Here is a 20983-nt window from a genome sequence, read left to right as displayed (position 1 = left end):
CAATGCCTCTTCTTTCTCATAGGTCCCTGAATATTACGTGGAGGGGTTTGAGAAAGACTTCTCATTTAGGGCTGAGTGCTTCAGAGTCTCCCACTCTCTACACACTGTCCAGCTGTGGGTCTCTGTGTTAATTACTATCTACTACAAGGAAAAGCTTCTTTTATGAGGGCCCAGGGGCGCACTGATATATGGGAATAGCAATATGGCATTAGGATTCACATACTCGCTTTGTTCCATTCACCAAATAGTAGTAGTGAGTTAAAAGGTGACATTAGATGATGTTAAGGCCAGTAGCTATTTGGTGGAGCATTGCTTGTCTTCAGACATATACTTTTATACTCAAGAGAACTACATATATTATAATTACATTTTGTTTTATAACTAATATGCTTTACCTACATAAAGTGTTCATATACCTGGTGAATGAACGTTGGGAACTGATGTCAGTTCATAGGATATATTTTCATGTGCAGTTTTTGGTTCTCTTTATTACAGCAGGGTGGAGTTCCTGTCTTTGGCTCTGTGTGGCATAATTTTAAAGTGCTATGAAAGTCAGAAAAGGATATATTTTATTGAATCAGCAATGTACCTTTGAGAACTGTACCTATTTTGGCAGATGTTCAATAAATATGTATTGTTTTAATAAGTGAGTAGAATCTATATTGACAATGATATGTGGGAAGTGAGAATAAACTAAAAATCAAACCATTTCATGTCATTCGTATTATTGAAGAAACAATTTTACCCAAGCCAGAAATGTTGAAACTCTAATATTTTAATGCAAATTCAATATGTACTATAATAGTTGAATCTGTAACGAATGAGAACATGTAATGACCCTGGTGTTCCAATCTGAATGTGCTATAAAGTGCTAATCACAGACACATTATTTTTTGTGATATTTACTGAATACTAAGATTTTATATTTACCATTTATGTGTATGTTAAAAATGATATTTTATCTCCCTTTAGTTATACTTTATATTCCTGCCAAGGGTGACATGGGCAATGAAAGGTAGTATCAGGCTAGTCTCCAAGTTAGGCTCTTTTGAGTTGTTTCTCCCATGGCTGATAATTCAGAGAAACTAAACAATGAAAGGCCAGCTTGTAGAGTGTTGGTAGTAAGGTAATCTCTTTTACTTCCTGTTTCTGGTAAAACTTGGCAGCATTGATGAAGAGCAATTACCAAAGGCTTGCCTATCTGTTGGACAGTTAACAATGTCACCATGTGAACTAAAACACCTGTTTTGTTCCTTCACATCTTTCTGTCTTTACCAGTTTTTTAGTTCTCTTGGGTCATTTACATATCGATGTTTCCAGGGTTACAGTAATCCTTTGGTCTGATACCATGCAGGCTATAAATCTTCCTTCCATGTTTTCAGTCTCTGTGATTGATGCCTATATAATGGTACAGATGATAATATTGAGAAAATGGGGTTTATTTCTCTCTATCAGTGATTTTTATCTGTCAGTCTTTAAAATGGTGGCACGGAGAAATGAGTATTAAATTGCTTCTGTCAATGCACAGGGCTTTGGAAGTGAATAAGTATAAGCCAGCCAGTGTTCCAGTCTCTTGAGCACTTTATTTGTTATAAAGACAAATCCATAGCACACAATGGCACCTTCTTACTTCCAACATCTGGGATTACAAAGGATTAGCTCATAAAATGGTCTCAGCTTTTTAATGTGTTGTTTTAGATATTATTGAAACCTTATAAAAACAAGACTCGCTACAAACAGGATCGGTGTTCAATGTATATTAAATGAGGTCAGATAATTAAATTCAAAATAATTTATAAATATTCAGATAAGAAAATTGAAATTACAAAAGCATATTTTGGTCAACATTAAACTGAATTACAACTGTGTGTGATCAATGCTATATCTACACAGCTAGGTTTTTGTTAAAATACAGTTTTAGTTATCAAATAGTCTACCTCATTCTCCAGTACATTCACCTAACTTCCTTGCTAACACTCAGTGCACATTTCATCCGGAAACTACCCAATTTACTCTAGTCCAGTTGTAATGCACACTCCTCTGTCTCAACAGATGCAGCCCACAAAGTGCCATCATCCCCTGGCTACAAAATAAAATACATTATTTAAAGGTTAAAAACTCAGAGAACTTCTGAAATGCCAACCCATTCTCTCTGTGTTCATGAAAATAGGCAATCCAATTTGCAAGTTTTCGAACCAATGTAAACTCTAGAAAACTCATGTTGAAGTATGGGAATAAGGACTCTGCACTAATATAGTGCGTAACAATACAGTGTCAGACTCGCCATTTACAGTAAATGCCTTGATTGGACTTTCCTGTGGATTGTCAATATGCGGCTGAGGATCAAGTTTACTCAAGTCTGTGTGAAATCCTTCAGGTTCTCTTCCTCTCATTTCCAAACAGGAAGAGAAGGGTTTCCAGGCCTCTTGGGAAAACCGAAAAAGCAAAACACACCCACAAACAACTTGAAAAAAAAATGGCAGACCCAGTAGTCCTTGACTCCATGTCCAAATGAAGTTGGGGCACTATTACTTTTGTCATATTCGTATTCTGCCCAAGGTATCACATCATGAGATTCCTCAAAGAACTGAGAAGTCTGAGAGCTACAAAAGAGAAAGCATTTAAGGCAGCAGTTGATGTCTACATTTGGATTCCTTTTTCAAGTTACATGTCCAAGTCTCCATCGTAGGCCAAGGTCAGTGGCTTCTGATGGCGAGGTGTGCTTTGATGTGGTTTTGGCTTCTTGCTGCAAAAGGAAAAGGAGGTTTTCAGATAAAGGTAATAGAGCTTTGCTTCAGTTGCCAAAGACAATCTTGAAGAGCAGGAATTCACGAGGGAAAATTAGAAATGACTCATTGATCAGTAAGGATGTGCTTTCTCTTTTGAATTAGCCATGTAACTCTTATCGATGGAGATATAGTTGGAAAAATGCACTGTGAACCTCATAGCTCATACTCTCCCAAGCTAAGCAGACTCCAGCTTCACTGAGCCCATAGTCTAGTGGTATATGTAGCCAGCATGAATAGAAACTGCAGGTTTTTGGTGTATTCCTGTATTCATCAATTTAACTCTTTTAAAATATAAGCCACCACCTTTTCAGAATCTTAAGAGTGGTTTAGTGTATTGAGGAGAAGAGCCATTTCCTGTATTTGTTCTTGTTACACACAGGGAGGTGAACATCTGCTGTTCACTAATTCCTAAGCTACCATGACCTCCGCATCCCAGATGTTTAACATTTTAAGCAGCTGGAACAGCCAGACTCCTGTGTTTTGCTCTGGCCTGAAAACTGTTATTTATTTGGCTGTCAATCCTCTGTAACTTAGCAGAGCAAGTTTGCCAGCTGTAGCTAAAACTATCCCCATCCTGCTTTACCTGTGAATGGCAACTTTGTCATGCAGAGGGAGGCTACTTTTTCTACACATAAAGAACCCCATATGCCAAATCGTGTGGAGATCTGCCATGCACTTTCATTATTTTCCTTATTGATAACTGAAAATTTGTCATCTACTTTTCTTCTCTACGTAGACTCTTTTCACCTTACAGCCTGGCCCTGTCATATCTTCAGAGGCTAGCTCTCTTCTACTCTCTCTCTCTCTCTCTCTCTCTCTCTCTCTCTCTCTCTCTCTCTCTCTCTCTCTCTCCCTGTCTGTCTCTGTCTCTCATTTCCGGATTGCTGTGGCATATAGTATACACTAGCATCTATTATTCATTTTTATTCAATGTAGACTGAGTGCCAAGCCTGCGCTGAGCTTTTTATATTTATTTTTTTCAATAAGTCCCAGAACTACTTGGAGAGGGAGGGACTTGTACCAAGTGACATTCTTCTTTGCCTGGAAATAGTGAATTAGAGTTTATATTCAGACCAAATTTAAATTAAAATGAAACAATTTTAGTTTATAAAACTAAACAGCGTAGGATTTACTACTGTGTCATCTGCTGTCATCGGCATCTGTCACGGGAGCATCTTCAGCACGGCACCGCGTCCTCTGCTTCGCCTCCTGTGTTCCCTGGCAACTGCTAATCAACCTTCTGCCTCCATGTATCTCTTGATATGGAGCTCTCATACAAATGGAGTCTACCAGCTGTGGCCTTTGTGTCTAGCTTCTTTCACTCAGTGGTTAAAGTGGTGAATCTTCTGTTATCTGAATGTATTTGAATATGAAAAGTTTGACAGAACCAGTTATAGGAAGGATTTCCTAATTTAAGGTGCCCACTTTGTAATTTAAGGAGCAAAATTGACTTTTTTTTTTCTGATTGATGTCTAAAGCAAGCTATATGAGCTAAAGAGATAAAAAAAAAAAAACAAAACAACAACAAAACAAACCAAAAACAAAAACCAAAAAACAAACACTCCTGAATGGAACCACACATCTTCTTAGGGGCTCTCGCCCAGCATCTGGTATACAGTGGGCTCCCGTTGAGGATCTGCTGAGTGCTGGGCCCAGGCTGCAGGCAAACAGCTTCCAGGCAGAGAAGCTGAGGGGAAGTGGCAACTTAGAATTTTCTGCAGACAGAGCTCAAGCTTCAGATATTCTGCCTTGCAGACCGTCTCTAGTTCTCAGAGCCGTATTGCATAATTACTTGACTAGCATCCAATTTAACCTCATCCTTTTGTATCATAAGTATATTACAGAGGCTTTATTTGTAGCTAGGTGGAGCTTCTATCACAGATAATAAACCTGGCTTGAAACAGGGCTCTTGGGATGCTGACCAATGCATTTCACCTAGAAGTGACACCTTTCTTCTGAAAAATGGTAAAGATGTCTCCCTGTCTCCACTATGTGTGAAAAGAACAAGGAATAAGTAGAAGACCAAGAATTGTAGAACCTACTAATGGTATTGGCTGTCTGCCCTGATTTTGCATGTGCTACATGCTGTTAGGTGAAGAAAAATGAGATCTGGAGCCCCAGGGAGTGAAGACAAGGAACGGCAATGACTTGATTTGTATGAGGAGATAAAATCATTGCCTGGGAGACATGTAAACTTGGCTAGGCTCTGTGAGTGGGGCCTGGAAAATTCTGCTCAAAATGTGCACGGAGGTTTTTATGTCTGCTTCCATATGTAGATTTATGAGCACACTGCCCACCTCTGAGACAATGGAGGGCCGGGGACCTCAGTGGGCCATAATGGCCTACAGTCACTGAGATTAGAACTTTGTTCTCTGTCACTCATCCCATAGTGTGTATACCATGAACACTACAAGCCCAAAGGTCTCAACTATGAGTACATAAGATCTGAGAACCTTTGGAGTATTTAAAAGAAGTGAAATTCCTCCCTAATGCCAATATGAGAAGTCTAGAACACAGATCCCTGGGCAGCTGTGGTTTAACAACACCCCTAGGCCAGATAAAAAAGCTTCCTAAAAGGGAGGATTCGGAGTTCCTTGATCCACTTAGATTTGACCTTATGTATCAGAAGATGGCCTAGTCGGCCATCATCGGAAAGAGAGGCCCATTGGTCTTGCAAACTTTAGATGCTTCAGTACAGGGGAACGCCAGGGCCAAGAAGTGGGAGTGGGTGGGTAGGGGAATCTGGGGGAGGATATGGGGAACTTTTGGGATAGCATTGGAAATGTAAATGAGAAAAATCCTTAATCAAAAAAAAAAAAAAAAAAAAGGGAGAATGCACACAGTCTCCGTATGAAAACCCATCAGTTAAAGGGATTGTTTCTGGAGTTTTTGGCTCCCTTTTCTTCTGTTCTATTGAAATATGCCTTCTTTAAAATAATTGTTTATTCTTTTTTTCCTCCCTAAACTCTGATTTTATGAAAGGTTATCAGCATGATAACCTTTCTCCTTCAAGCAAAACCAGGAACCATAATAAAGGCCTACCAATAGGCTGCAACTCCCAGCACCACTGCTCAGCCAGCATCTACCCCCTTCCACGTTTCCTTCTGTTGAGCCTGATAGAGTACCCTGGACTTCCAGACAGCTTACAGAGTCACAGGAAGCACAAGACCATGCTGCTGTCCTGGCTGGGAGGAATCATTGCAGACACATTTTCCAGTGACCTCTTTCAAGGATATCTGTGTTTTAGCAAAGAGTAAGAATGCATTCATCCAGGCAGGCGATAGTGGCACATGCCTTTAATCCCAGCACTTGGGAGGCAGAGGCAGGTGAATTTCTGAGTTCAAGGCCAGCCTGGTCTACAGAGTGAGTTCCAGGACATCCAGGGCTACACAGAGAAACCCTGTCTGAAAAAAAAAAAAAAAAAAAAAAAAAGCAAAAACAAACAAAAAACAGAAAAAACAACCAACCAAACCAAACCAAACCAAACCAAACCAAACCAAAAGAATGCATTCATCCAGGAAAGCAAACTATCAGGCAAACTGCTGACATTACCAAGTGTCTTGGAATGCAACCCACAAGGAACACCCCTAAGCTAGCCAACATTGCATCATTTAGTGGATGCAGGGAACATTTTCAATCGGGCAGCTATCTTTGAGAGACAAGCCTCTGGAAGCCAGGATGAAGAATCTGTTACCAAATGTGTTGGCAGAATGGACGTAGTTACCCAGAGTTTCTTCCAGGCACTGGGTCCAGGCTAACCATGAGCTCACCTGGTGGGCAACTTGAGCAAATCACTATCTGGTGTTCATTCCCAGGAGAACCTGAGATGGAGAACTTTTCAAAATCCCTGACACTGATGAAAGATGCTCAGAAGTTCACCATGAAAAGGAATGCTTAGGGAAGCTGTTTTTCTGCTTTTCTTAGAAGTCCTCCCAAGTTTTATTATAGATTGCTTTTAGTTAACATATCCTGGCATACGGTAAAAAAAATTTCCTACCATAAACTTTTTATTTTGGTGAAAAGTATAACATCTCTACACTGTCATCCTTTAAAGCTCCTGCCAGCCATTTGATAGAAGGAGCTGCTATGAAAACCTCTATTTGGGTTTCTGTAGGCAGCTTCTTTGAATTAGTGAAGAGCATGTCTCTCTAGAGCTGTGGCTCACTCACCTGTAAAAAGGTAAGATGTTTAAGGTGGAAACCTAGGGCATCACATTGTATGTAAGCAACCTGCAGGATTTCTCAGGGGAGAGGATGTGTAGGAACAGCTTGGATTTGGGGGTTAGCCAAAGCCAGAGTGGATTCTACAAGTCAGGTGACCAAAGAAACGGTATTTCAGCTAACTGCTCCTTAAAGGAATGATATTAATATTGTGAGACAATCATGGGGATTAAGGAAAGCAGTTTTCATGTCATATTTCTATGCCTGACATAAAAATATTTGATTTTTATGTTTCTTTAAACCCTAAACTCTTAAAACAAAAATCCTTTCTATTAATAAAATTATTTAATCATTCATTCATTTTTCTAGGTGTTCAATTGACAATGATTCAAATTTCTGGTGTAAAAGAATCTATAAAACATAGCCAACCTAGTCTTCCTTCTAAGGTCTTTGGGGTTTGATAGAATGCTGAAAGATAACTATGCCAGCACCTACACAGTCAGCATGAAGCAAACACCACAGGACAGGAGACACAGACAAGTCATCCCTATCTGTTAGAAAAGAAAAGAGCTTGGAATTTGAGTTTTATTGGAAGTGTGGGTTAAATGCCCACACTTCAAACTTCATTTTTGATGAAGTGGTCATGGGGTTGAAACTGTGAGAAATACCTTTGTTATATAGAAAGGAGATTGTATATAACCACATAGGACAAGCACAGTGGCCTGAGAAATGTGAATAGACAGGAAGGAGTTGACTGTTGGGATAAAACATCTGTAACAGCAGCACAGATCCACAGCAATGCTGTACTCATCTATGTGGGTGGAAATGAATACAGTAGAGGGAAGAGTAGACTTGGTTGCCAATGCAGAGTCTGATGGAATCACCAAGTGGCTGGCCTAAAAATATATGTGAATGCTGCTCAAAACTGTTACTACTGTGCCATGAGAGAAGCCAATACTTTAACCTAAATATTATATGATAGAGGCTTTGCAATTGTGTATATGATAAAGCAAATTGATTAAATACTTGAGCAACATTTTTTCTTATTTAATCTAAATAGAGAAAAATATTTAAGCTACCCAAATTTTCAAAGACACTGAGCCCTGTGAGATAATAAAGATAAATGATTAGGGTCTGTGTAGTACAAAATAGTCAATCCAATGTCCAGGGAATAGCAGAAGATGAAATTGAGAGATGTTTGGGTTCAGGTCATGAAAGACTTTAGGTACTCAGCTAGACAATGAAACATGACCTGACTTCATCAGTAAAATGTGACATTACTAACAGTTTAAAGAAGAGAGATGAGGTCATGATCATTGTTTTCGGAAGACTAACGTGGCCATGGGATACAGGAGAAATGGAGTGCAAACCCAAATGTGGGTTTTCTATGCAATGTAAGTTGGTTGCTGAAACATAAACGAGACATTCTACTGGTATCTTGTAATTGGATCTTCTGAACAAGCGTGGTCATGCACCTCTAGTCCCAGTGTTTGGGATTCTGAGTCTAGAATATTAACTTGAGTTTAGATTGTCTTGGTCTACTAGGGCCTAGGACGAAGGGAGGGAGGGTCAAGAGAGAGGAGTAAGAAAGACACAGAGACACAGACACATGCACGCGCGCGCACGCACACACACACACACACACACACACACACACACACACACACACACACACACATGGGGTGGGGTGGGGTGGGGTGGAGTGAGGGAGGGGAGAATCAGAGCCAGAGCCAGAAAGAGACAGACAGAGCCAGAGATAGTGACAGTGACAGAACAGGGGATTGGTAAAAAAACAAAAACCAAAAAACAAAAACCAAAAAACAAAAACTTATACCAGAATTCAGAATCTCAGAGTTTGGAGTTATAGAGTTTTTATCAAATATTTGCTGCTTGAAGAGTGGACTACAGTTTAAAAATGTAAGCTGCTGGGAAGAGAGAAAAATAATGAAGGAAATGTCCATAGATCTACATGATTATTTTTACATCTACATATGTTAAAAACTGCATGCTAGTTTTTAATTTCTTGTATATAAGTATATTCTTGGGACAAGAGAATCTAGATTGGGGATGAAGCTCAGTATGGAGGAACTCACTTGTTCTTGTATTGCCATCAGGCCAACCAATGATCTGGACCCTTATTGTCTACAACTTGAAGAACATTGTCCTATGTACATGGATCACCTTCACATCTTCTACTCTGACTTTTAAAATGTCTTGCATTCTAACCTTTGATGGTGGTGGGTACCTCAGAAGACTCTGAAACTCCTGGAAGAGTTCAAGCTCTCGTTTGTTCATTGTGACTAGATGTCCACAGTACTTGCCAAACTTACTATCTGAAACACTTAAGCTGGTCCAATCATTTGATTACAGGGTGGTGACTGTTGGAGACAGCACTTTTTTATTACAACACTCAGGAAATACTAGCTGGGTAGAAATCTTATTTCTAGGATTTCAATCCTGATCACTACAGGTAGCAAGAGGGATAAAAGCCATATGATTTTCTTCACCAATTTTAACTGACCAAAAGCAAAGATTTAAAAGTCAGTGTAGCTTTGGAAACAGAATTTGAAAATAAATATCCAGATTTGAGTCAAGATTAAAACTTGGATAAAAGTTCTCAAGAAATATTCTGTGAGGCAGATGAGCAATGTAAATATCTCAGTTGGGAGGGAAAAAAAACCCAATAACACTTTGATCTCATAAAAAATATCCTAGAAAATTGGAAGCTAATATCATATTCTTCACATACTTTAAAGTATTCAAATTTATTTACGTGTATGTAGCCTCAAGAACTGCTCATCAACTAAAGTATATTCTATGCAATAGCAATAAACTAATTAGAATTTCCAGAGAGCAGGCAGTAGGATGAGTAGTCACTTGCAAAGCAGGGGCTGTAGAATTGACAGCTAATTATATGTGAATGCTTTAAATGTTATCTTTGTTATTAAAATGCATTAACAAGGGGGAACCAACTGGTTAATTTACCCTAACTTTTCAAAACAGGCAGGATTGTGAGACTATACAGGGGCCTAGCAAACACAGAAGTAGATGCTCACAGTCAGCTATTGGATGGATCACAGGGCCCCCAATGGAGGAGCTAGAGAAAGTACCCAAGGAGCTAAAGGGACCTGCAACCCTATAGGTGGAACAACAATATGAACTAACCAGTACCCCCTGGAGCTCGTGTCTCTAGCTGCATATGTATCAAAAGATGGCCTAGTCGGCCATCACTGGAAAGAGAGGCCCATTGGTCATGCAAACTTTATATGCCTCAGTACAGGGGAACACCAGTGACAAGAAGTGGGAGTAGGTGGGTAGGTGGGGGTGGGGAGGGTATGGGGGACTTTTGGGATAGCATTGGAAATGTAAATGAGGAAAATACCTAATTAAAAAATTTAAAAAAAGAACTGATAATAACTAATAATAACTTTATATCTAGGATTATCTAGAGTCGTGTTCTAAGATTGGCAACAGATCAGAATTACCTGAGGAGCTGATGTATGTAGAGAAGTCCTGGCCATATCCAAACATAACTAATTTCGGGTCCTTGGGTGTGGAAGTCAGCATCAGTGTCTAGGAGATGCCTTATATGCACGCTGGTAAACCCACATTCCAAACCAAACTCTAAGCGCACAAGTGCCAAGGCTCGGTTTGTCTTTTTTTTTTTTTTTTTTTTTTTTTTGGTTTTTCGAGATAGAGTTTCTCTGTATAGCCCTGGCTGTCCTGGAACTCACTCTGTAGACCAGGCTGGCCTTGAACTCAGAAATCTGCCTGCCTCTGCCTCCCAAGTGCTGGGATTAAAGGCGTGCACCACCACTGCCCGGCTTGGTTTGTCTTTTATATCTTCTAATAGTAACAAAAACCAAATAAGAATGTGCTATCAAGTGTTAACAGTATTGGCAAAGGTCCTGCATTTCAACTGTTCATCTCTTTTCCTTAATGGTCTGGAGATCCCTCCATTTTCATCAATGTTTTAAAAATACCATTTCATTTTAACATCTCCCCCACAAAAACAGGGCCTATGTGATTTCATTCCTTGTCACTTACCAAACAAGATAGGAAGTAAATACTAGGAAGATCATGATAAGAAAACTGCCACCGGAAACGCCATAAACCCACATTTTTACTCGGCCATCTGTTGAAGACAGAAATAACATAACAGCATTAGCTAGCATGTGGATGTCTACAAAATTTAGAAGAGAAAACACACACACACACACACACACACACAGAGAGAGAGAGAGAGAGAGAGAGAGAGAGAGAGAGAGAGTAACCTAATGTTTGACAAACCAGAGCCAATGACTAATCCTAGACCTGCAATGGATGCCTAAGCTAGCTGATTACTCAACGGGAGAAGTTAGCCATGTCTTGGGATGATCTGTGAGCTCCCTCATGGAATCGGATGTTGACCATACTCTCTCCTGAATGTGGATTCTTTTTTTTTTTTTTTGATTTTTAATATTTTTATTACATATTTTCCTCAATTACATTTCCAATGCTATCCCAAAAGTCCCCCATAGTGCCCCCCACTTCCCTACCCACCCATTCCCATTCTTTTGGCCCTGGCATTCCCCTATATTGGGGCATATAAAGTTTGCAAGTCCAATGGGCCTCTCTTTCCAGTGATGGCCGACTAGGCCATCTTTCGATACATATGCAGCTAGAGACAAGAGCTCCGGGGTTCTGGTTAGTACATCATGTTGTTCCAACAATAGGGTTGCAGATCCCTTTAGCTCCTTGGGTACTTTCTCTAGCTTCTCCATTGGGAGCCCTGTGATACATCCAATAGCTGACTGTGAACATCCACTCCTGTGTTTGCTAGGCCCCGGCATCATCTCACAAGAGACAGCTATATTTGGGTCCTTTCAGCAAAATCTTGCTAGTGTATGCAATGGTGTCAGCGTTTAGAAGCTGCTTATGGGATGGATCCCTGGATACGGCAGTCTCTAAATGGTCCATCCTTTCATCACAGCTCTGAACTTTGTCTCTGTAACTCCTTCCCTGGGTGTTTTGTTCCCAATTCTAAGAAGGGGCACAGTGTCCACACTTTGGTCTTCATTCTTCTTGAGTTTCATGCGTTTAGCAAATTGTATCTTATATCTTGGGTATCCTAAGTTTTGGGCTAATATCCACTTATCAGTGAATACATATTGTGTGAGTTCTTTTGTGATTGTGTTACTTCACTCAAGATGATGCCCTCCAGGTCCATCCATTTGGTTAGGAATTTCATAAATTCATTCTTTTTAATAGCTGAGTAGTACTCCATTGTGTAAATGTACCATAATTTCTGTATCCATTCCTCTGTTGAGGTACATCTGGATTCTTTCCAGCTTCTGGCTATTATAAATAGGGCTGCTATGAACATAGTGGAGCATGTGTCCTTTTTACCGGTTGGAACATCTTCTGGATATATGCCCAGGAGAGGTATTGCTGGATCCTCCGGTAGTACTATGTCCAATTTTCTGAGGAACCGCCAGACTGATTTCCAGAGTGGTTGTACAAGCTTGCAATCCCACCAACAATGGAGGAGTGTTCCTCTTTCTCCACATCCTCGCCAGCATCTGCTGTCACCTGAATTTTTGATCTTAGCCATTCTGACTGGTGTGAGGTGGAATCTCAGGGTTGTTTTGATTTGCATTTCCCTGATGATTAAGGATGTTGAACATTTTTTCAGGTGTTTCTCTGCCACTGAATGTGGATTCTTTACCAGAGATAACTGCAACAACAATTAATAGAAAACTTAGGCCGAACTTTTGAAAAAGAGCAAGGACAGTTTGGAAGAGGAAGGTGAGATGGTATAATTTTACTAAAGCCTCAGAAAATAACATAAATAATTAAAAAAAACAAAATAAATAATACTACACTATACCGGTTACTGTGGACTTTCTAGATATGAACAGTTTATATCACTCTAATTTTTAGCAAATTAACCCTTACAAACAGTAGGTTGTTAGCTAAGTATGGTGGGACAGCCTGTAATCCCAGTACTCAAGAAGGTTACTACAACTCTGAGGTCATCTTTGTCTCAAGAAATGAACAAACATATGAAACCTAGAAAGTCGTAACTGCATTGTAGTAAATATATTTTCTGGCCAAATACTTTCTTTTTTCACCTGAATTCACAAATGTCCATAGTTGCAAGCTACACATTGGTGATTTCTGTTAAATATGAAAGAATAATGACAGCAAAGAAGAAAATAAGGTAAAAATAAAAACTGAAATATAGAACCCAAGCTCCTACCCACAATGTGCTGTACAGACATCACTAATTGATCAAATTGACTGGAGGAGTTTTGAACTTGTTTGAAGATGCTGAAGGTCTTACATGTCATATAAAACCACCAAAATTTCTCACAACACAAAAGAAAAAAAAACCCTGCAGTTACAAAGATGACCACACTTCTCCGATTGTTCTTTTAACCTGAATGGAAAGAAGACTAGGATCCTCATTTCAGTAGCTCTTTCTGCTGAAGGAAATTAGGAGAATTCAAAATCAAGTGGGTTATCTGTACTTTGGACTTCCTTCCAAAGTCCAGGGAGCATCATAGAAGAGGGGGCAGAAAGATAGCACCAGCCCCACACCAGAAAGGATTTTGGTAGAACAGTGTCTTCGGGACAGGACAGGACAGGACTTCTGCCTTTATAGACTCCAGGAACTCATAGCAGCTGTGGATGTTTGTACAACAACTCATCAAGAGCAAGCCAATCAACATTCCGGGGAGGGGCACAGATTCCCACCCTACCCGAGATGCTAATAACTGTTAGGGGATGCTGGGAAGGGAGAGTCAGGTTCTTTTTTTTGTTTTTTGTTTTTTGTTTTTTGTTTTTTTAAGGCTATAGGTCAACCTGGTAGGTTGACCACAATACAGTGGATGTCTCCACAACCATAGGGAGACATAGGCAGTACTAAATGGGTTCTGTGGAAGACATGTCTATATGTGTAACTATATCTGTATCTAATCTATATCTATTTATATCTCTATCATCTATATCTTTTATCTGTCTATCTCTATAAAACTATAAATTTATGGCCATGTGTAAAAAAACAATATTTTAGATTTCATACCTAGTGCAGTTAAATGCAACTTACGAGTTAAGTAAATATTATGGTCTATCTGTGACTTCTTTACTATGCAAAATTTATTTTAGGTCAACTCAGATTTTCATATATATGACAGAAATTGTTTCTGGCAATTTAATTTTCCCTCCATTTAGTGTGAGCATGTGGCTAACTAGATTTGTAAGTGGGCTGACAGAGGCAATTTTTAGGATCCCAAAGGAATGGCATTTTTCTTTGTGAAAGAACTACTCAGGGATTCACATTCACCGTACACTGGGTCCATAGTACACCCTGCAGTCTGAATGGGATGGAGAACCACCAGAATGTACTGTAAAAAGTTTTTGTTTAAAGTAACATCACAGTTGAATCACGCTGCAATTCACTACATTTTTTTTCAGGCCTCAACTAGAGACTCACTTGAGAACAAGGTTGGGTGGAATTGTATATTTCTGAGGTCATAAACATCCTTTAAAAGGCTGAGAATGATTGTTCTGAAACACTGGTCATAAAGTTCTCCATTCTGTGCTTTTTCATTGACAATCTGAGCAAGAATGTTCCTGACATAGAACTTCAGGGCTCAGACCCGAGATGGCTTATTTCACTGTAGATGAACGTGGTAGGACAGAAGGTTATTTTAGGGCGAATTTAATAATTAAATATATACATGCACGTTTGTAGTAGTATAATAGGACTAAAAGTTCAAACTATTTAAAGGGATACAGTTTGAAAATGTCTTTCTCTAACCCCTTCCTTCTCTTGTGGAAGCTATCCCCATTCCAATGCCTGTGGATCATTTCAGTTTTGATGTACATGGGTAGGCATCCGAATGCACACATGAATACACACACAAGCACATGAATAAATATAGCTTTAGAAATAAAAACTGTATGATGAGTATTGTTCAGTTGCTAACTCCCTGTTTTTTATTACCCAGCGTGGGTGGGTTGCTGATAATCCTAGTTTACAGACGCAGGTTTCCCTCTTTCCAAAGTATCCCTGAAACACATCACACAGTTCAACCATGTTCATGTTTTCACAACATTCCATTTATGGGAATCTCAGATGCATCTCTTCAGTTGTTAAAATAAGCAGTCATCTTTTGTAACAGGAACCATTTATAGTCTTATGTGTATGTATGTGCAGGATGGATTCTTAAGAGGGACATTTCAGATTGAAATGTGTGGCAGCTAAATATATTCTAACAGTCTCCGTGTCCCCTGAGGAGTGGTTTCCGATTATGCTCTCTTGCCATTAAACTCATCAGGTTGAAACATGTTCTGGGGAGACCATAAGTTTTGAACATAAGTGTGAGGACTGAAGTTCAGACACCTAGCACTCACATGAGAGCTGGATACAGAGTCATAGTCACCTGCATCTCAAAACTCACCCCTGTCACTTTCTGGTGTGACCCTGGGGAAATTACCTGATGCTACCAGGTTTGAGTTTCTTTTCCTTCCTTTCCTTCCTTTCCTTCCTTTCCTTCCTTTCCTTCCTTTTCTTCCTTTCCTTCCTTCCTTCCTTCCTTCCTTCCTTCCTTCCTTCCTTCCTTCCTTCCTTCCTTTCTTTCTTTCTTTTTTTCTTTCTTTCTTTCTTTCTTTCTTTCTTTCTTTCTTTCTTTCTTTCTTTCTAGCTGGAGACAATGAAACTTTATTTAAAAACCAAACCACTTGGAAAATATATTGCAGGCTTGACACAGCAAAGAAACAGATGTATCACTGTTTCAAGTAATTAATTGGTATTAATACAACATAGTACTTATCCAAAAGATAAGGTGCTATGTTGGGCCTTATTTAGCAACACTGCTAAATAAATAAATAAATAAACAAATAAATAAACCCAAGCAAAAATGGCATTTGTCAAGAAAGTGTGTGCCTCTCTTGCTCTACAGTGGTCCTAGCTTTCTGTGGCCCAAGTTGCTCACTTTCTGGCCTTCTTGTTGCTGTAAGGCTCTGTAAATTCAGAGCTGATTAATACTGGGTTCACACTTCTCGACAATTCCTAGTTACTGTTTATTTTCAGCCACTGGCATGTGAGTGACAGCCAACTACCTTGCTTTTCATAAGGATGTGTCACTTTGCTGCACAAGTCAGTGAGGGAGGCTGTTTCCCATGTTCACTGTGTGACACTGTCCAGCTTCTTCAGGGGCTTCTAGAGTAACAGAATTTGAAGAAATGGACATTCTCATCTTGGCGGTACATAATACCAGGAACCTTTAGAAGTGACTCAAAGCACTCCACCTCCTGTATCTTAGATCCAGTGTGCCCTGCATATAAGACAAAACTAAGCAAAATATAGATTTGAAAAGGAAATCCTTTCCTCTAAATTCCTAACCTACTGGGTTTTGTTTCCCAGCATATGCAAGGTGGTGTGGTGATACTTCTGGTCAACAGGATTTGTCAAGCTTCTCTGAGGAGAAGCACCTCTCCTCAGATTTTATCAGCAGGTTGAAGAGAGCTACCAGCCTGGATGCTTGTAGTAAGAAACTCAGCTCTTTGTAGAAGGTTGATCTCTACTACAGAATAGACACTTGCATATGAATATTTAGGATCTAGACCTCTCCTCTGAGCTATCTGCGATCCAAATCTTAGCACCAGCTTCTTCCCACTTCACCTTCTATGATTCGGATGTAAAGGAACTAGTATCCAGCAGTGAGCAGCATTTGCCTGGAACTTGCTGTATCTAAGTTTTCCTCATTCATAAACATTGCTTAACATATTAAAGTCTCATTCTTCCTTTTAAATAACTTGCCCTCAGTCTGAATGGTCACTGCCAAACAATTTTATTTTCTGATGGATGACAGAGACTCCTTCATCTTCTTGGTCATTGTTGGGATGAGGTGCATGTGGTCATCCACACACTTGGCCACACAGCTGTCTAGCTGTCGCTTCACCTGAAGCTCCTTAGTTCCTGCTTCCATTGAGTCTTTGGCTTTGTCATTGCAATGCATGGTGCAGCGGGCCAAGCGGTCCTTGAACCTTTCCAGCTCTCTTGTGACCAGAGCCTGGGCTTGAGCCAGAGGCGCATGGTAGCACTTGATGCATTGGTGCACCTGCTGCATAGATGCTTGGGTGTCTTCACAGCAGTTGGCGCTGCACCAGAACACAAGGCCCTGCATCTTCCGGATGTTCTCTATCTCCACACTTTTCACCATGGCGTCCACAGCCTCCTGCACTCGGAGTTGCTGCACCTCCGCCATGGCGACCCTCAGGTTTGAGTTTCTTAATCTCTCCAACAAGGCTGATGGTGTTTGGTAGGTGTTTGGATGTCATTCAGCACATTTTCTTTCCTGTTCATAATAAACACTAATTTGTGAGCCCTAGAGGCTGGATGCTTGCCCTGCCCAGGACAATCCTGCAAAGTGGATCATTACACTGATTTTTATAGGTAAAGCAACCAAGACAGAGCCATTATGAAGTCACACTTGTTTGAAAGCAGGTGGTTTAAACCACAGTATTTGAAAGGCCCACTTCTCTCAAAAACTGGATCTCCTTACCACCTCCCCAGTGCCTTTAAAACCACAACAGGTCTGTGGGCATTTCCTGTAAGTTTGTATGATCCTATTCCAATTTCTCCTTTAATTATATTTAAATGCACAAATCCAGTTGTAGAAGCAGCAACAATTACAAGTAAAAGATATTTTCCCAAGACACTACCTTGTTCCTAGCTCACTACCACTTAGACTGTGATTGACAGGCTAATAAGCATCCATGAAAATGCTTTATGCTTAAATAGGACCATACACGAACCTCTCAAATCTGAGAAGCCTTGAGCTAAACCATGTCCTTTGTCCTTCTTTCCTTCCCTCCTTCCATTCCTTCCACAGGGAGAGATGGCCACAGTAAAAGCTCACCAGAAGAAAATTTGCATCCCTTATTCACAATGGAAACACACCTGGGTCCAGAGGTTGGAGAGACCATCCTTTAAAAATATCATGTATTTTGGAATTCACAGGTCTATTTTTCCCAGAGAGGTTTTTCACATCAGCTTTTTTATCCTCCAAGCCAGGTACCTTCATGCAGTAATCCAGGAAGCCACTTGATCTCATTATCTCTGTGTATCCCTTCTCACAGCCACAGACTCCTCCCTATAGTACAGAAAATACATTGGTGGTTACATAGGAGTTGTGAAAATGAACACAGTATTCAAATATCAGTGAAATCACTTAATATTTATCTTTGTATGTCTTGGAAATCCAGGAGTTTCAGCAACTGATTTACCAAAGGGATAAATCCAATAATCCATAATCCAATTTTCTACACCCCAATGTCAGCATTAAATAACTTGCCAGATCTTTCTTTTTATAATTTATATTTATTATTTATTTATTTACTTATTTTAATTACTCACTTTACATTCCACTCACTGTCCCCTCCCGGTCGTCCCTCCCACCACCATTCCCCCATCCCCTCTTTCCCTTCTCTGAGTGGGGTATCCCCCACTCTTTGCCAGGTCTTTCTAATGTGCTTATAATTCAGATTTTTTTCCAAAGATGACATCAAAGTTCTCTGAGAGTAGGGTGTATTAATATGGCATTTCTTCTCTTTTAGAGATGCTTATGGCATTTTATCAAAGTTTCATCTTTAATTTTCCTTCACTAGTTTTGGACACCAGCTTATAGGTTTCAGCTTTCTCTTCTTAATACAAGGGAAAGCCACAGGTCTATGCAGACATTTCCTTTGAATTAGGTGATGCCTGAGTGCTGTCATTACCCCACATACTCAATGCCGTTATCCCCTGTACCCTTGGTGCTGAACTAGTCATGACGGCTGTTCTGCTCCTAGGAGGGAGGTCCAGGTAGAGAAAAGACACTTTATTAAAATCACATTTAAGGGAAATATGCCATCTATCCATCTCCCTCAATTACTCTTCATTATCGTAACTAGAGTGTCATATTATAACAATCCCTGCTTGACATCATGACAATGTGTTCTTTATATTTGCTTTTGTAGTTTCTGGTCACTTTCATGTATAATGAGTATCTTGGACAAGCTGACTATGATGAACGATGATAGACAAGGCTTCCTATCTGTCTTGGGAAGTGAATCAGAAAGTAATTCCTCTTAGTCCAATAGACAGACACTGGGAAATGAGAGAAAAGAAGAAGGGTGTGATTATCAGTCTTTATGACTCTGTCTTTACACCTTCTGGCATTTTCTGAACAGATCTCTACCTCATATAGTCACTTATGCCAATCCAGTTCATCTTGCTGGGATTATCAGTTGTTGACTGAATTTGATTTTAAGGAGCAATAGCTACTGAAACTGAATAAGGCACCTTGATGCTCTACAAAAGGACAGATGGCAGCCAAAGAAGCAAATGCCATAACTAACTGCCCACAGTTCAGTGCAGGACAAAGCTATAACAATGCTCTGTATTTTCAGTTGATGGAAGTTATCACATGGTGGCATTATTGAAGCCATCTTTACAAGATGAATCTCTATTCTTAGTCTGAGAAAAAAGCTGTATCTAGTTAGGTGTATGTGCCAAGGGCTTAGGGGAGAGTTATTTAGGTTTATTAAGTGTCCATAAGGCTGGGTAAGGGCAACTTATACTTTGCAAACATTGTGAGGCCAAATAAATTTATTTCTTCTGCTTTTTTTTGTTTGTTTATTTGTTTTCTGTAGACCTACCCATGTCTTTTCTGTGGTAAAGAATTAACCCATCTTGAATTAGAAGAGTCATAAAATATGACTGAATACTTAAGTTTCCTCATTGCATTGTTTTTTTGGATACATACATTGTAAGAAGAAACCTGCTTCTTTAAGAAATGCAACACAGCTTTAAAATATTATATATGCATTGCAACTAGTAATACCCACTAATTACAATACCATGTGCATTTGACAAAAGTTCCCAACCAGAAGTATGTGGAAGAGATGGGGGAGAAAACACCCAAAAAATCCTGCTCTAAAAAAAGAGAGATATGCATGTATATGCATATATACACCCCCCAAACACACACACACACACATACACACAGAGAACACATAGATACACACACACACACACACACACACGCATACACACACACACCACACATGCACAAACACATACAAAGACAAAGACACACAGCATTTTTTTCCAGTCATGGTCATATGTTTAAGCTAGTTTTTAGCAAACTAAAAACTCTATAAACATTGTAGTACAACAAATTTTTAAAAATACATATTATCAGGTAGGAACAGCATGGACATATTTCAAAACAGCTCACTTGCATGAAATGCTGATAATGGAATGCATAAGTTAACTAAAACCAGGTATTGGTAGATAGAGCATTAATTAGCTGGAAGGTAGATTGGATAAGCTGCTGTCTTGGCAATTGTTCTCCCTCCAAGTGTCTCTAGATGGCGATGTAGGCACATAAAATTGCTGCCTGGCGTTAGCAGAGGTACAGGACCCACACTACTCTGTGTGTGTGTGTGTGTGTGTGTACATATATGTGTGTGTGTGTGTGTATATATATATACATATACATACATATACATATATATCACTGAAATTGTAATTCATGTAGGGGAGCCCAGCATGAAACTCACCTGCGTGCAGTAGGAGAAAGGTTTTTTGCACGCTGGAATGCATTGCCGAATAGCAGCAGGGCGTGCCTGAGGGGAGCAGCCACCTACAAAGAAAATATTACTGTTATTTGCAGGTTTATCTACTATCGTCATATTTAAAAGTTTTCTCTTCCTCTTCATACTGGGGACCTAGTTATTATTGATAACATCATTATTATTTTATCATGGCTTAAATGCACATGTCAGCTATGTGCTACAATCCTAGCTTAGTAGTCACTCCAGGATGTGCTGAAAATGAGACATTTATAGTGTTTTTTCCATGTTCATTGGCATTGAGAGTCTATCATGGGTCTATAATTGAGGGCAAAGCCTGTGAGCACCCAGATCAGTACAAGAATTGATGGCATCACTATTTGGGTTCAGGAGTAGCAAACACAGCTGCTTAGAGACTCATTCTAT

The 20983-nt window shown here is 39.7% G+C and overlaps 1 protein-coding gene and 1 pseudogene across 1 annotated transcript in view; both read right to left on the bottom strand.

Annotated features, from left to right (window-relative positions):
• Nucleotides 1-1571: 1571 nt before the first annotated feature.
• Nucleotides 1572-20983, bottom strand: part of Thsd7b (thrombospondin type 1 domain containing 7B) — a 938083-nt gene continuing 918671 nt past the window's right edge. Inside the window, exons 25-28 of the mRNA XM_085840847.1 lie at nt 20546-20628; nt 17901-18093; nt 10997-11084; nt 1572-2746 (exon numbers count right to left, since the gene is read on the bottom strand). Of these exons, the coding sequence (XP_085696973.1) occupies nt 2665-2746; nt 10997-11084; nt 17901-18093; nt 20546-20628 (446 nt within the window). The 3' untranslated portion in view covers nt 1572-2664. The remainder of the gene's footprint in view (nt 2747-10996; nt 11085-17900; nt 18094-20545; nt 20629-20983) is intronic.
• On the bottom strand, nt 16789-17205 carry LOC110297873 (TIM double twin CX3C motif protein pseudogene; annotated as a pseudogene).

The sequence above is a fragment of the Mus caroli genome, unplaced genomic scaffold (genome assembly GCF_978045245.1).
Source record: "Mus caroli unplaced genomic scaffold, Mus_caroli_1 scaffold_1, whole genome shotgun sequence".
NCBI lineage: Eukaryota > Metazoa > Chordata > Mammalia > Rodentia > Muridae > Mus > Mus caroli.
Note: the sequence above shows the minus strand (reverse complement) of the source record. Positions and strands in the feature narration are given on the sequence as shown.